We start from the raw sequence: 15,247 nt of genomic DNA on the forward strand, positions 1-15,247 counted from the left end.
GAAGAGACCCCAGTGGGTGTTCTGAGTCCCTGTCATAGGGCGCCTCGAGGATCACTTTAGGCCACGAGGCTTAGCACTGGGGCATTGAGGGGTGGCCTCTCTTCCTGCCTTCCCCTCAGGCCTCAGCAGGGAGTGGGTGGGAGACTGGTTCATTCATGCCTAGTGAGGCAGCCTCTGGCTCAAGCACCGATCTTGACGGAATAACTGGCTGGCTTCACAAGAGCTGGTACTCTCTGGCCTCTGTGTAGGCGGCATGGTGAGCACGCACCTCTAGGCCTTGCCTGCTGGGTGACTGCTTTCTCACAGGCCACTGCACAAAGCAAGCCCTGTAGCTCTCATTTCACAGGTAGGGAATGTGGTGGAGAGAGGGTCTGTGACCTTTCCCAGGCCGTCCAGCTGCTGAGCCACAAAGCTGGCCTGCTGGTTGGCATCCTTGTCTGCGAGTCCGCACCCCTGCGCCTCCGCTCTTACCTGTTTTCCAGCTAAATCGTGGAAAAGCATCAGCTGGGCCCGCCAGGGGGCCATGGAACCAGCTAGCAGTTAAGGTTTGACTCTTGAGACTCAGCCGCCATCCTGGAAAGTATCTAAAGAGTATTTGGTGTCTCCCAGTTATCTTCTGAGGAAGGTTGAGGTAAGCACGCAAAAAGCCCCAAGCAAATAAACCACAAATAACAATGCACAATTAACAGTTAGGCTGCCTCCAGTCTAGGTTTTATCTGGCCCTCTCAAACCCACCTTCCCTGAACCAAGCAAGCTCTCTGGGAAGAGAGGGGCCACCTCTGACAGCTTCATCTCCAGGTTTCCATCTTGGCGCACAGTAGGTGCTCAGCAAACCCAGTGACACATGAGAGTCGTTTGGAGAGAGGGCCTAAGGCCCTTTCCACAGTCAGGTGAAGATCCTCCTGGTACACTTTGCTTTCCCACCCAAAAAGGGCCAGACTGAAGCCCAGACAGACGCAGGAAGGAAGGCAGCGGCAGCTGTTGGCTGTTCGGGGGCCTTGGATCTTGTCACCCGGCTCTGGCTGTGACCCTCATTGGTGAGGGTGTCACTTCAGATGGGCTTGTGGTTTGGATAGGAAGTGCCCCCACCCAGTACATAGGTGAAGACTTAGTCCTCAGCTCATGGCACTATCAGGGGTGATAAGCATAGGAAGCCGTTAGCTTTATCAATGGATTAACCCATTGATGATGAGTTCCGAGCTGAATGGGCTTGGGTTCCAGAGGTAGGACCTACTTGGAGGAAGTGGGTCACTGTGGGGCATGCCTCGGAATAGTAGATCTTATCCCTGGTTTCTATAGTGCGCTCTCTCTCTCTCTCTCTCTCTCTCTCTCTCTCTCTCTCTCTCTCTCTCTCTCTCTCTCTCTCTCTCTCTCTCTCTCTCTCTCTCTCTCTCTCTCTCTCTCTCTCTCTCTCTCTCTCCCTTACCTCTTTCTTCTTTACTGCCATGAGGTGGGCAGACCCTACATTCAGTCCCTAGTACTGCACCCCCAATGACCCTAAAAAGTCAGTAAACCGTGGAAACTATGAACAAAACAGTAACTCTTTCTTCTTTTAAGTTATTTTACTCCGATTATTGTGTCACAGTAATGAAACATTGACACAGGGGGAGAAGTTTAGGTGTCTGTTTGAGGAGGTTCTGTGTCCAAAGAGATAGGGACTCTGAAAGAGGGAAAATTGGAGGTCAGCCTTCTTCTTTATTGGGCCTCAAGGTACTGGGCCCAGCCTCCACCGGACACCTCCAGAATTGGAGACAAAATGGGACAATGCCCAGACCTGTGCTGGGCTCCGGTTGGCCTGCTTGGACCGGCTGTATGGACTCTGGTCTCTTCACCTGTGGTGTGGCCTTTAGACTGCCACTGCGGGGTTGCCATAGGATCCATGGGGGCAGGAGAGTGGGATGGCTTCTGGGTCATTGAGACAAAGCTTTAAGGCTGGCTCTGCACTCCACAGCCTCTTCCAACACTGACTGGGAGGAGCCCACAGCCTCTGAGCCTCATTTTACCTACTGTAAGATAGGCAAGGAGAAGTAAGATCCGTGTCTTAGATGTCCCAGAATGATGACAGCCCGTGAGTGGGGTACCACCTGAACCAGGAAAAGCCCTCAGTGAACACTACCTGCTGCTCTGGTGGCTGTGGTCTACACCACTGTCGTAACAGAACGCCCGGAGCATGGTCTTGGGAACACAGTGAATGATGAACTTGTCCTTGCTGAAAGCTTTTGGTGTCTGTGGTCAGGCACTTATAACAGGACCCTGGCTGGAGGAGGAAGAGCTGATTCCCATCCTTACAAGGTTTGCTCCGCTCACCTCCCCAGCGATGGGTGAGTTTCAGCTGTCAACTTGACGCAGTCTAGAATCACTTGTTAAGAGAGTTAATGAAAAATTGCCTAAATCAGGTTAGCCTATGGGAATGTCTGTAGGAGACTGTCTTGATTATAGTGTGAATTCTAATTGGTCTTAATAATAAAAACCCAGAGCCAGATATTGGGGTAAATCCTGAAAGATCAGTAAGAGAGACTTCTTACCTCTACCAAATCCTCAGACAAAAGGGGCCGAGCTCCTGTCTCCACCCCACCTTATCACTTCCTCTCTCCACCCAGCCATACCACTTCCTGTTTCCTCCTCCCAAGTGCTGGGATTAAAGGTGTGTGCCACCACTGCCTGGCCTCTAGCGGCTAGCTAGCTCCGTACTCTGATTTCCAGGCAAGTTTGCTTTGTTAGAGCACAAAGTATCGCCACACTTGATTATATTAAGTGATGTGGGAAGACCCAGCCCTCTCTGGGCGGCACCACTCCCCCAGTTTGGGTTCTGGACTGTCTAAGAGTATTGAAAGTGAGCTGAGCATACATGCATCCGTTCTCTCTCTGCCCTTGACTGTGGATGTGACTAGCTGCGTCAAGTCCTGCCTGCTTGACTTGCCTACAACAAAGGGCTGTGACCTGGAATTGTGAGCCCAATAAACCATTTTCCCCTTGAGTCGGCTTTTGGCCGGATGTTATATCACGGCAACAGAAAGTGAAAGTAGACCATTCCCTGAGTCCGGTCCAGTGTTTGGTACTTCTGGTACCTGCTGTGATGTCCTGAAAGGGACAACCGTCCTCAGGAGCTCGCTGAGCAACGGGGGGAAGAGACCAGCAGGAACCACATCCCTAAAACAGCTTCCCCCCATTTCCCCCTGCCCATCCATTTTCCCATCCCAATAATCCTCTGGAACACCAATGCCAAGGTGACCATCCCCCAAAACCACCCCAAGGTCATTCCTCCTTTGCTGAGAGCCTGGTGGCTCCTCAGTTGCATAGCTCACACTCCTCAAGGACTGGGCCAGGCAGCTGGGGAAGGGGTATTCCACAACTTCCCTCCCCACATCTTGCAAGTAGACCTGTGCAGGCTACCAGCTGCCTTACCTCCAAGCTTCAGTTCTATCATATTTATGGAAGCAGGTGGCATCGGGAAGCCGGTACCTGAACTTCATCTTCCGGATATTCACTCCTTAAGCAGACTCTGTTTCCTTCAGACCAGCCTAAGATTGGCTCTTGTCCCTCCAGACTTAGCTCTGTTCTTGATCCCACCTGATCCACCTCTCCCCTCTCTCCATCCCTGCAGACCAGTGACCTTTGTGATCAGCCCCCACAAACCCTACAAACCGGGGCTGCCTTCATATCCCCTTCATTCCCCTAAACCCTGCTGTCCAGGTTGACTCCAGCTGGGAAAGGGGTTGATGTATCTGCTTCTGCTTGCCCTTGGGGTGTGGGTAGCTGAGAGGTGCAGGAAGCTGGGTGGAGGTCTGGGCTTCAATGTGGGAGCCCTGGCCTGATCCTTGACAGCCCTGGGAAGGGCAGAGGAAACAGACCAGTAGGAAATGTACCACTGTCTCTATACTTCTGTGGTCCCATCTGTGCCACGGTTTTGGTGGTACCGATCTGGCAGAGCTGCTGGAAGCTTAGATGAGTAATATCTATGTTCACACAGCTTTCTGGCACACAGAAATAATGTTCAGCCAGCCCTAAATCCAACTGCATGTCCTCAAAGAATTTAGGAGGAGGTAGAGGTGACTCACTGTCATCCCTGTGGTCCTCACCACACACGGGACAAAAAGAAATACTGCTGGTGTGGTTTAGCATACGAGAGACCCTGGGTTCCATCCCCAGCAACACACATATGCACATGCGCACGCACATGCACCTGCACCTATTAAAAAGTAGGTATAGGTAAATATAGGAATCTCTGGAGGCAGAAAGTTCTTCTCAGGTCAGGCATTCCTCAGCTGGGGCCCCCGCACAAAGAACAAATGGGGGGGGGATTAGCCGACTGGGGATCACTGTTTTCCCACAGCCCTGGCCTTCTGCAAAACAAGCAGTCTGGCCTAGCCAAAGCGAGAGACCAGGTGTCTGACCGCCAGTAAAGGTAATGTGGGGCGGGACCTGCGGTCCGAGATGCACCAGGACAGGCGCCGCGCATCCCAGCCCTGGCTCCAGACTACAGCTCCCGGCATACCCCGCGCCTGGTACCCGCCCGCAGCCCGCGGAGGGGAGGATGCAGACACCGAGGCTGGCGATGAGGATGGAGGCCGGGGAGGCAGCGCCACCGGTGGGGGCGGGCGGCCGAGCCGGGGGCGGCTGGGGCAAGTGGGTGCGGCTGAACGTAGGGGGCACGGTGTTCCTGACCACCCGCCAGACGCTGTGCCGGGAGCAGAAGTCCTTCCTCAGCCGCCTGTGCCAAGGCGAAGAGCTGCAGTCGGATCGGGTGAGCCCTCTGACGGCGGCGTCCGGGTTCCGCGCTCTGGGGCTGTCCGGCCTGCGCGTCCCTCGGCCTCCAGCCTGGGCGGCGTAGCTTTTGTAGGATCCAGAGGCGGGAAGCCCGGGCAGGAGGAGGGGGAGGAAACGGAGCAGAGAGGGATCTCAGCGCCCATTGCCGTGACAACGGGACAGCACGGGCCGCGGCCATTTGGAGCCTTGGAGCGCTGCCCTGGATCCGGGACGCTCCCTTGCTGTTGGGCGGTACTGAGGGACCGACAAGCCCGGCCTGCCGTACTGCCCTGGCTGACTGCAGCGTTAGGAGTTGATGCGGCTGCTTCTCCCCGCCCTTGGGGTGTGGGCAGCTGAGGGGTGCAGGGAACCGGGTGGAGGAGGCTTGGGTGTCTTGGAGCTGAGCTTAATGTGGAGAAGAGCCCTGGCCTAGTGGATACCACTTGTGGGCTCATCCTGCTCTCCCGCCAACTCCCCCGAATGACCTGGGAGGAGTGGGGAGTGGGACGGACTTCTCTGCTCTGACTTTGGCCTCTGGAGTTGGCTTGTCAAAGTTCCCTGGCCCCCATTCTGTGGCCCTCTCACACTGTGTCCTTGGGTGAGTCCCCTGCTTCTTAATGGGGTCGTACTGATGCCAGTCCTGCCTCCCTGCAGGCTGCAAGTGTCCAATCAGAGGGCAGCTCCTTTGGAAACTTGCAGACATCTGGTGGATAGTGGGGTTGGCTCAGGGGTACAGCCTCCAGGAGGGAAACTTTACCAAAAGGGAGATTTCACTGAGTCCTGTGCTGAGCTAGGGGCCACTCAGAAGTCCGGTCACACTTCATGCTCACATTTAATCCTCTGATTGTGGGGGAGAGAAGAGATGCTTCAGATGAGGCCAGATGATTGGCTCAAGGTCACACAGTCTGGAAAAGGCAGAGGCAGGGCTGGAACCCAGTGCCTGGTTGTTCATTTCACCCCCCTTCCTCTCTCCTGCAGTCCTTTTCCAGCCTGTGGTGAGTTGAGCTTATGTGTGGGGCTGGGCTTGGGGGAAGCTTGCACACCTCTCACTTCCTGTGGTCATTTCTACAGGATGAGACCGGGGCCTACCTCATTGACCGTGACCCCACCTACTTCGGGCCCATATTGAACTTCCTCAGGCATGGCAAGCTGGTGCTGGACAAGGATATGGCTGAGGAGGGTGAGTTGGTTCATTGGGCTGGTCTGGGGCTCTCTGGAGCCAACCAGAGCCTTCGGGGGAGTCCTAAAACCATTCTTACAGCCAGGGTGGCGTCTACTTTCCCCCATTATTTTCTGCCTGTCCTGGAGTGGGGTCCCATTCTCCAGGTCTCTGCCAGGCTGACAGACCCAAGCTGTCACTGAGTGCTGTTGGGGAAGTGATTGTGGAAACAGGAAGAGGATCAAGGGAGGCAGGAAAGCCCTGAGGCTTCTGCCGCCTTTGGGAATGACCTTTCCCTCCCAAGCCTTCAGGAAGACCTGGTGTGGCCTGTGATGCTCCAGGCTGGCTGGGAGAAGAGCTGGGGCTGCCTTTGCCTTATTCTGTGTCTCCCAAGCAGGTGCTTGCCATCAGCCAGTGGACGGAGTTCCCGAAGCTGGCTGCTTCTGCAGCCCAGTGGCTTGTCAGGGGAGTTGGGGTGCTGTTCCTGGTAGGACTTCTGCCCTTCCCAGGCCTGTGGAGGCTCACCTCCGGGCCTAGCTGACATGGAAACAGGAGAATAGGCCAGGGACAGGGACTACAGCCATCTTCAAACCAGTTCTCCTCTGTACACTTGAGTGTAGCTCTGGGTCGGGCCAGGCCAGCTTGGACATGTCAGTCTTCTCTGGGTCTCCGCTAGTGCCTACAAAATGGGCATCATGACCCACATTCGGAAGAGTGTATGTTGGGACTGCAGATGAGTCCTGTGACTCTGTGGGTGTTTCACACAGCCCTTACTCTAGGCAGTGATCATCTCTGACTGACCCCAATGGGGTACAGTGATCTGAAGATTCCCCAAAGGACAGGGAGATGATCACACTCAGAGCTCACTGTAGGTAGCTCACTCTACCCGGCCTACAGCTAGCTGCCTAGCAGTCCAAGGGGAACAGATCACGTGGGTGGGGCCTGGGCTCAGGAGCAGGTCCCTCTGGGAGGCTCACACTCCAGCTGCATCACAGCCAACACCTGTTTACAGGTTCTAGCTCTTCAGAGCTCTGGTGTTCTCACATCTTCAGGCGGGGTAGGGAAATATCTGGAGAGATGGATTTCAGGAGGAAGCTTACTGTGTGGCCGTGGAAATGTTAGCTAACCTCTCCTGGTCTATGAAGGGTAGTGACAGTCACCACCACACTGAGCAGTGGGAAGCACGAAGCTGCCTAGCCTGGGGTACACAGCTCAGGGTTGGAGAGTTTCTGTCACTCAGGCCGTGGTCCTTGCTGACTCTCCCTTCCGGCACGTATTAGTTGAGCACCAATAGAGATCACAGTGACCCCTGACCCAGTTCCAGCTGCTGTAAGGAAGTACCAGAGGCCAGGGACTACAACAACAGCCACTGACCCCTTCTACTCTGCAGGCTGGGATTCAGGGTCAGTGTGTTAGCCTCGAGGCTTCTGGCCTGACCCTTCTCCTGGCTGCCAACTGCTCACCTGTGTGCTGCACGCAGGCAGGGGGATTCATTGGCTGTCCGGCTCTTCTTTCAGAGTTCTCACTTCCTTGGGTTTCCATCTCGTGGCTCTTCCCCTTCTGCTGGCCAGAGTCCCTCTATCACGTGGCGGTTAGGTTTCAAAGGTTCAGTTTTGAGAGGATATAACAGTCTGTGGTGGTCCCTGTCCCCAGAGAGCCCAGCATCCCCCTGCCCTGCAGGGACTTCCTGTAGTCCAGACTCCTCAGAGTTCTTTGCACTTTACCGATTGGAGGAGGGATGACTGACTTCATCTCTCAGATCCGTCTATAACACACAGACGGTGACATCTGCTTCCCTTGTGCCCTGGGACCATTGATGGACCCCTAAGAGCTTTACCAACAGTTATGAGTGGTAGCTGGGGGTGCCCAAAAGCTTATTGACTTCTAGTGAGGGGTCCAGGGCTCTGAAGATGGAGCTTGCCTTGGCTCTGCGGCTTACAGGCCACGTGACCTTGGACAAGCTGTTTCTCTCTCAGCCTCCGTTTCCCCGGGTTGTTCAGTGGACATAATGAAAGTACTCACTTCTAGTTCTGACAAGTGCCATGAGGAATGTGATGTTCCCAGCACAGGCCTGGTACTTAGCATGAGTTTGATGAATGAGGTCACACAGTGGGTGGCCTAGGCCCTCTCTGTAGTATTCTAGGGCACAGTCCCAATGAGCCTTCTCTCTTGATGCCCAAAACAGCCCCAGGTTCACCAGGTAGTCCTGAGTCACATGCTCATCATGGCACAGGAAGACAGGGCTGGCTGAAGAGTGGCATCTCAGCCTCTCATGTGGGGACCAAGGGAAAAAAATGTTCCCTTTTGTTTGGATTGGACCAGGTCTCATCTAGCCTAGGCTGGCTCAAACTTGTTATGTAGCCAAGGATGTCCTTGAACTTCTGATCCTCCTGCCTCTACCTCCCAAGTGCCAGGATTACAAGTGTTTATCGCCACTCATGGTTTGTGCAGTGCTGGGGATCAAACCCAGGGCTTTGGCCATGCTAGTCTGTCACTCTACCAACTGAGCAGATCCCTAGACCTGAAATGCTCCCTCTTCCTTGGCCCCTGAACTCACAGACCCTGTCTAGGAATGTGACCAGAGCAGGAAGTGGGTCTGGGGGAGAGTGGGGCATGGAGACAGTAGAGGTGACCAGGCTGCTCTGTGTCCCAGGGGTCCTGGAGGAAGCCGAGTTCTACAACATTGGCCCCCTGATCCGAATCATCAAAGACAGGATGGAGGAGAAAGACTACACAGTGACCCAGGTTTGGAGAGAGGAAGCAGGACCAGTGGAGGGAAGGGGTGGGGGGAAGGTAAGGGGAGAGGGGGAGGCCTCCCAGGCTGCTCAGCACAGTCCCAGCCTGGATATATACTGCTAGGGTTCTGCCCCTGACTGAGCTCCTGCTGTGTGTGACCAAGGGTTATCATGCCCTTCTTTGTTTTCCTCCATGGAAAGTAGAGATGCTCCAAGTTGCCTAGCTACCCTTGCTCACCGAGGATGCCAACAGCAGTACAATCACCCACCCGCCCCCACCCAGCGCCATGCAGGATGAGTAAATGTCTACTTCATGGAGTCAGGCAGTCCCCTAGTAGGTACACAAGAGCTGTTGGGGCTGGCATTTCAGAGCTCGAACCCCAGGCTTCTAGGGGACAGGGTGAGACATCACCTCCCAGCCACAGGAGCTAAAGAGGTGAGGCCCTGACTCACCTGGTGACCCTGGGCAAGCGACTGAACCTCTCTGAGAGCCTCAGTATAAAAAATTCTGCCGCACGCCTTTAATCCCAGCACTCGGGAGGCAGAGCCAGGCGGATCTCTGTGAGTTCGAGGCCAGCCTGGGCTACCAAGTGAGTTCCAGGAAAGGCGCAAAGCTACACAGAGAAACCCTGTCTCGAAAAACCAAAAAAAAAAAAAAAAAAAATTCTGTAATGCACGAGGGTCTCGGAAGGAAGCATCCGGCACGTAGTAGGTATGCAGAGCATGGCTCCCTCCTCCCTGCAGCTGGGTGTCTGGTGCCCTTCGAGGTGTTCTCCATGTGACCCTTCTACCCACAGGTGCCACCCAAGCATGTGTACCGTGTACTGCAGTGTCAGGAGGAAGAGCTCACACAGATGGTCTCCACCATGTCTGATGGCTGGCGCTTCGAGCAGGTGGGCTGGGTACAAGGGACACCCTAAGCTTGTCCTTTCTGCAGCCTCAGCCTCCAGTCCCTCCCCCGAGCCCCAAGCTCAGCGTCTTCTGGAATGGAACTAAGCAAGACTAGAACAGGGCCTGCCGGGCAGAGGTGGACTGAGACGCGGGCGGGGAACACCTGCCCCTGGGCATCCTAGTCTCTGGGGCTCTGCACAGCAGCCAGTCCCTGGTCCTCAGGGACAGCTCAGGTATAGGAGACCAGAAGCACAGAGTTGAGTGGAATCCTTGCCACACCCTGGGCCTGACCTCCAGGGTCTCATGACAGACATGCACGGTGAGGTGATAAGCATCCCCCTTTCCTGGAAGCCCCAGGTGATGGCTTCGCAAGGTACAAGTGTGACCAGCTCTGTCTCCAGGCCATATGCGGTTCACCACGGGAGACTCCTGTTATCAGCCGCAGGGCTACGCAGGGTTACGCTCTGCCTCTTGGGTTTGTAGAGGCGTAGAGCCCCCCCAAAATGAACCCAAGGTCCAATCTGCCCTGAGAACAAGAGAAGAGCTGAGCTACTTCCCTATGCATGTACCCCACCAGCTTCTTCCCACAGGAAGCTGGAGGAGAAGGCTGGGGTTCCAGGATAGTCATTGTGAGGAAGACCAAGCAGCCAGCTAGGACAAGAGGGCACCCTCTCTTCCAGCCCTGCCCTCTGTCACTCTCCTACTGGAGCAAGCCAGCTCCTCTCCCAGCCTCTGCATTCTGGGATGTGAGGTCGCGGCACCTCCTTCACAAGGCCTTTGTGAAACTGAGAAGAGCCATCAGGAAAGGTTCTAGTTTGGGGTAGGACCCCACACATCGGCACTAGTGTCATACCCACTATTAGGAGAGCCGCATCTACACTGGAGGTAGAGGCAGGAAGTCAGGGTCCCCCTCAACTGCATAGTGAGTTCGAGGCCCTGTCTCGGAAAACCTAGAAATGGTGTGAGCAAATCTGTAGGACCCTGGGGAGGATGTGGAGGGCTCCTGGGCTTGGTCCCTGGCCTGCGGGTCCTCCAGTAGACTACTGTCTCTCTTGCCCTCCACTGGCAGAGAGGGTGATGAGTCCTACCCTTCCCCCAGCTCGTGAACATCGGCTCCTCTTACAACTATGGCAGTGAGGACCAAGCCGAGTTCCTGTGTGTGGTGTCTAAGGAACTCCACAGCTCCCCACACGGCCTAAGCTCAGAGTCTAGCCGTAAGACCAAGGTGAGTCCCTGCCCTGTGTGAAGACAGCACCTCTCCCCCATTCTGCTGCTACGTCCTCTCTCCTGCTGCACCCACATAACGCTCATGGTCATGGTCACAGCCAACGCCATCCATCCCATGCCACTACAGTCCAGTCAGCTCACACCTTTGGCCCAGGCTGGGGAGCAGTTAGGCAGGACCATGGCAAGGGCACAGACAGGGTGGGCTTGATGCCTCTTATTCCTGAGGCCACATGGACAGGTGTTGAAGCACGAGGCATGGCACGCTGAACTAGTGGCCCAGGTGTGGCATGCTGCCCTGTATGACCTTGGGCAAGTCTCTCTTCTCACGTCTTTGCTGTATTCTCTCTGAAAGGAGAGGTGAGCGCTCTGGAGATTCCAGGCTGGAACTCCTGGGTTCTCATCTGCTGGTTTATTTCCCAGGGACTAGTGACTGCCTAACGTCAGCCTAGGTCAGGATGGGGAAATCCCATAGTCCTACCCTTCCCCGGGACTTTTGGAGAGCCTCCCGGAATGGTGTCAGGAGCCCTATGGGCTCTGGCATTGGCAGCAAGCTCCCAAGGGCTCAGTTGGCAGCCAGCCTGTGGGGAAGAACTGAGTAAGGTCCAGTACCCTTGGGCCTGCAGTGGGGCCCACACAATAGGCCCGATCCAGCTTGGGAAGGTGGAAGCTGTGCCCATGTGCAGGAGTCTTAGGAACTCTGGCTTCCTGTGTGTCCCCACTCAGCCCTGCTGTGATCCCCTTGCCACTGTCCGGCCATGCCAGTGGCTGGCTGCTCCCTGCAAGAGTTCAGGGTGCCCTGCTGCTCTGCCTCCCTGGGTCACCAACCTGGCCCAGGCCGCCAGTCACTTGTTGCTGGCATCTAGATCTGGCTGGTGACGGCCCTGGGGCAACCCTGGCTTTCCTGCTCTGGATCCATCTTGCCAAAGTAAGGCCTTCTTCCCAGGAGCCCACTGGCTCCTCCAGCCCTCCCTGCATAGCCGGGCTCTGTAACAGCAGCCTGGCTGGTCTTGGAGCATCCCTCTTGGGCTAGAGAAGACGCACCAGCTGCTTTGGCTGCAGCCCTCCCTCCCTCAGAGGCCCCTTTCCTCCCGCCTGCCCCTCTGTCCCGAGGTCGGGGGTCCCTGCGGACAGCAGCCCGCAGCCCCGCCCCCTCGTCAGTGTCTCCACTCTCTCTTCCCTGGTCGGCGGCGGGTGCGCAGAGCACGGACGAGCAGCTGGAGGAGCGGCGGCGGCAGGAGGTGGAGGAGGTGGAGGTGGCCCAGGTGCAGGTGGAGGCGGATGCCCAGGAGAAAGGTGCAGCCCGCCCCCAAGAGGACGATTGCTAATGACAGCCCGGGCCTCCCGCCCTCTCCCTGCTGGAGCAGCTGCCGCCGGGAACCGTGGGGGCGGGCCACCAGGGTTAGCTCAGCGCCTGGCGCCTCGCCCATAACCATCCCTCTCTCACTTTCTCTTGCAGCCCTGTCATCTCAGGATCCCGCTAACCTTTTCTCCCTCCCACCACCGCCTCCTCCTCCTCCGCTTCCTGCTGGAGGTCCTGCTTCATCTTCATCTACCTCCTCTTCCTCCTGGATCTCATCTGCACCCTGCCTCTTCCCTCTCTGCCCCTGCCCAGGTTTCCTCTCCGCCTGCTCCCGTCTCCACCCTGGGGCTGCCCTAGTCCCGGTCTCCCGTGCCCTCTCCCCGGGCCCCCTGGCCCTGCATCCCCAAGCATCCTCCTGCCTGCCGCCTCCTGCGCCCCTTCCGGCCCCTTCTGCCTCCTGGCCTGGGGAGGAGGGGCGTGGCCGCATCTGCTCTCTGTCCTCCAACCCAGCAGGACCCCTCTGAGGTGGGCCTTGGCCACAGGCCCCCCTCTTCCCGCTTGCCCTCCTCATGTTTCCTCCTTGCAGGTCCCTGTCCGCACCCTCCCAGACCCAAGCCTGAGCTTGCTGTGAGAGCTCCTCGGCCCCGCGCCCGCCCCCAGAGCTGCCGCCCCTGGTTTGTAGCCTGGCAGAGCTGGAGGGAGGGGCGGAAGCGAGGAGGGTGCTCCTAATCTTGTCTTTGGACTTGAGCCGAGCTTTTGGCTGATTCTCTCCACCCACCTAACTCTCTCAACTTATCTGGGCCTTGGGGTGAGGCCCCGAGAACTGACAAAGCCCAGAGGTGGAGACTCTTGTACCTGCCTGCCTGCCTGTAGTCAGTCGGCATGGGAGCCAGGCGTGGGGGGAGGGGAGGACTAGCCGTGTGCCTCTGCCCCACCACGCATGTCTAGAAGCTCGTGCAGCACTGCATGTGGGTACTGTGTCCCCCCTAGTTCTGTGGAGTGGGTGGCCAGGCCACATGTGATGTCCCCTGGCTGATGAGTTGGCAAGAGCCTGCCAAGGATTGGAGCGTGGCAGGAAAAGGCCTGATCTCTGCCTGGGTGACAGTAGCCCCCAGTCAGCCCGATCTCCCTGAGTGACCGTGGGCAGGTCACTGCCTCTCTCTGGGCCACGGTTGGATTCTAAGATGGGGCGAACAGCTGCTTCCGGTGGCCCCTTTTTGCCTGGGAAAGCAGTGATCGGCCCCTCCTATCCCGCCCCCTCCCCCACCGGGCTGCCGCCGCCACCACCAGCCCAGGACTGGCAGTTTCTCCCCTCCTCGGTCCTGACTCCACCTCCTTTGGGCCTCAGCCCCACCCCTCCTCCAGAGCCAGCCTGGGACTCACTTGCCTTTCTCTCTCCCTCTCTCCCTCTCTCCCTTCCTCCCCTTACTCTCCCCAACTTTCCTGTCCCGGCATCCCCCTGTCCTCACCCTCCACCCTGGTTTTCTGACCCCCCTCTCCTCTTCCTCTGTCCCTCCCCTCTCTTATTTTCTAGCTATTACAAGCCAGAGGCACCCGGATGTGAGCCCCCAGATCACCTCCAGGGACTTGGGGTTCCGATCTGAAATCCTTTATTTTTGTACCACGGGGTGGGCCCCCGGCCCGAGGAGGAAGACTTGCCCTGTCCCTTGTCACTGCTGCCTGCCTCTGCCGGGCGGGGACTCAATCCTGCCTCCAGGCCCAGGCCTGGGGCCCTCGGGGACCTTGGAAGGCCTGAGGTGGGTCCTGGGCTCTCCAGGCAGAGTCACCTGCCCATGGCCAAAGTGTGGCACTGCCCACTCCTGTCTCCCAGGCCCTTTTGTCCCCTCGCCTGGGTCCCTTTGCTGCATGGCAGATACACTCCCTCCCGGCCTGTCATAGCACCCTCCTTGAGCCTCTGTCTCCATGGCACCCCCTCCTCCCACCTACCTCACAGGGGTGTTGTGAGGACCAGGGAGGAAGGGGGATCCTGGAAGCCCTAAGTGTCTGGGTCTGCAGCCCGTTACCTTCTAGGGGGAGGGACTCTAGCCTGGCCCCCGAGTGGGACATGATGGCTTCAGATACGGGTAGGGGACCATGTGAGGACTTAGCCAAGCAGGAAGGGAGGTACAGACTTGGCATCACCTTGGCGGCCCCTCCCCTGTGCCACGATGTGTTTGGCGGCAGAGTGCCCTGGCAAGTCGCGAGGCTGCCCCGGGGACTTGTGATGGGGAAGGAAGGGGTCGGGTGTGATAGGGGCTGAGCTGCCCCTCCCGTGTCTCCACCACCTGGGATGGGCACACATCTGTCCGTGGTGTCCCACCCGCCATGAAATAAACCTGAATGAACAGGCCGGCCTGGCTGCCTCCCTCTTTCTCTGGGCCACTTTTGGGGACAGGGCTTAAACTCAGGTGAGGCAGACCCACTTTTCCTGGCGCCCCCTGCCACTGTCCCTGTCCTGGGTGTGTCACTAAGTCCTGTACCCAGGAGTCAGAGTTGAGGCTACCTATTCTGCCAGCAGCCCTGCTGTAGCCTAAGCCCCGGGCCACCCCTCCGCTTCTGCTGCGACACCTGGCCACTCACCCTCTTGCCCCCCCCCCCACGCATTCTTCCCATCTTTGTGAAGCTGGGCCGCCAGCTTCTGAGTGTCCCTATACCTGAGTGTCCATGATGCACTAAGGTCAGGAGCCAGGGTATCCTCATGCCCGCTCCCAGCTTGGAAAACATCACCACAGCCCTGAGGACGTGCACTTGCTAAAGGTGAGCTCGCTTTTCCAGCCAGCTTTTCAGGAGCCAGCGGGAGGCTTGTTAGAAGATGTGGTCTCCTTCCCCACCTGTTTTAAGGTTAATAGAGACTAGGGACCCCCTATTTTAGCAGAGCCCCCTAGGGCTAGGAGTTCGGGGGGGGGGCATCTGCCATATGACCCTTTCGTGCCTTATCCACAGGTGCCTCGCTAACTGCCTGGCCCCATCCCTTCCTAGCAGGATCCAGTGTCTCCTACTGCTTCATGGTCAGCCTTGGCCCCTTCACTCCTCCTACTAGTCAGTTCCAGAGCTCTGTGCACGGGACACTTACCACTGCTGCCTCCAGGGGGCGCCCCTGCGTCCTGAATCTTCCAGCTCATCCCCATCCCCCGTCGCTTGCTCCAACCATCTCTGTCTTCTCCTCCCTGGACTTCATCTCCCTTCACC

The 15,247-nt window shown here is 57.3% G+C and overlaps 1 protein-coding gene and 1 long non-coding RNA gene across 8 annotated transcripts; one reads left to right on the top strand and one right to left on the bottom strand.

The window, feature by feature from the left end:
- Positions 1–689: 689 nt before the first annotated feature.
- Positions 690–4,204, bottom strand: LOC128116720 (uncharacterized). Its single transcript, XR_008220572.1, has 2 exons — positions 2,117–4,204; positions 690–2,006 (listed from the first exon to the last, which is right to left on the bottom strand). It is a non-coding gene; the product is annotated as an uncharacterized LOC128116720 (long non-coding RNA).
- A 131-nt stretch (positions 4,205–4,335) lies between these two features.
- On the top strand, positions 4,336–14,408 carry Kctd17 (potassium channel tetramerization domain containing 17). 7 transcript variants are annotated; one of them, XM_052748270.1, is made up of 9 exons: positions 4,336–4,744; positions 5,818–5,926; positions 8,559–8,650; positions 9,438–9,533; positions 10,631–10,756; positions 11,958–12,051; positions 12,215–12,370; positions 12,645–12,732; positions 13,593–14,408. In XM_052748270.1, exons 1-9 carry the CDS (start codon positions 4,409–4,411, stop codon positions 13,660–13,662), a joined length of 1,167 nt encoding a protein of 388 aa, XP_052604230.1. In that variant the 5' UTR covers positions 4,336–4,408; the 3' UTR covers positions 13,663–14,408. The 7 variants fall into 7 exon arrangements, 6 of the variants coding, with proteins under 6 accessions (XP_052604230.1, XP_052604231.1, XP_052604232.1 ...); XM_052748271.1 differs by having other exon boundaries at positions 4,339–4,744; positions 12,215–12,289; XR_008220571.1 differs by having other exon boundaries at positions 12,215–12,732; positions 13,593–13,691.
- Positions 14,409–15,247: the final 839 nt, after the last annotated feature.

This window comes from Peromyscus californicus, unplaced genomic scaffold, assembly GCF_007827085.1.
Source record: "Peromyscus californicus insignis strain IS unplaced genomic scaffold, ASM782708v3 Scaffold_20__1_contigs__length_68692818, whole genome shotgun sequence".
NCBI lineage: Eukaryota > Metazoa > Chordata > Mammalia > Rodentia > Cricetidae > Peromyscus > Peromyscus californicus.

Bases quoted from the DNA above. Each gene is read 5' to 3' on its own strand.
- Kctd17 (XM_052748270.1), top strand. From the start codon at position 4,409: ATGTGGGGCGGGACCTGCGGTCCGAGATGCACCAGGACAGGCGCCGCG. The intron at 5,927-8,558 runs GTGAGTTGGTTC...TCTGTGTCCCAG, and splicing joins CAAGGATATGGCTGAGGAGG to GGGTCCTGGAGGAAGCCGAG. The intron at 10,757-11,957 runs GTGAGTCCCTGC...GCGGGTGCGCAG, and splicing joins AGTCTAGCCGTAAGACCAAG to AGCACGGACGAGCAGCTGGA.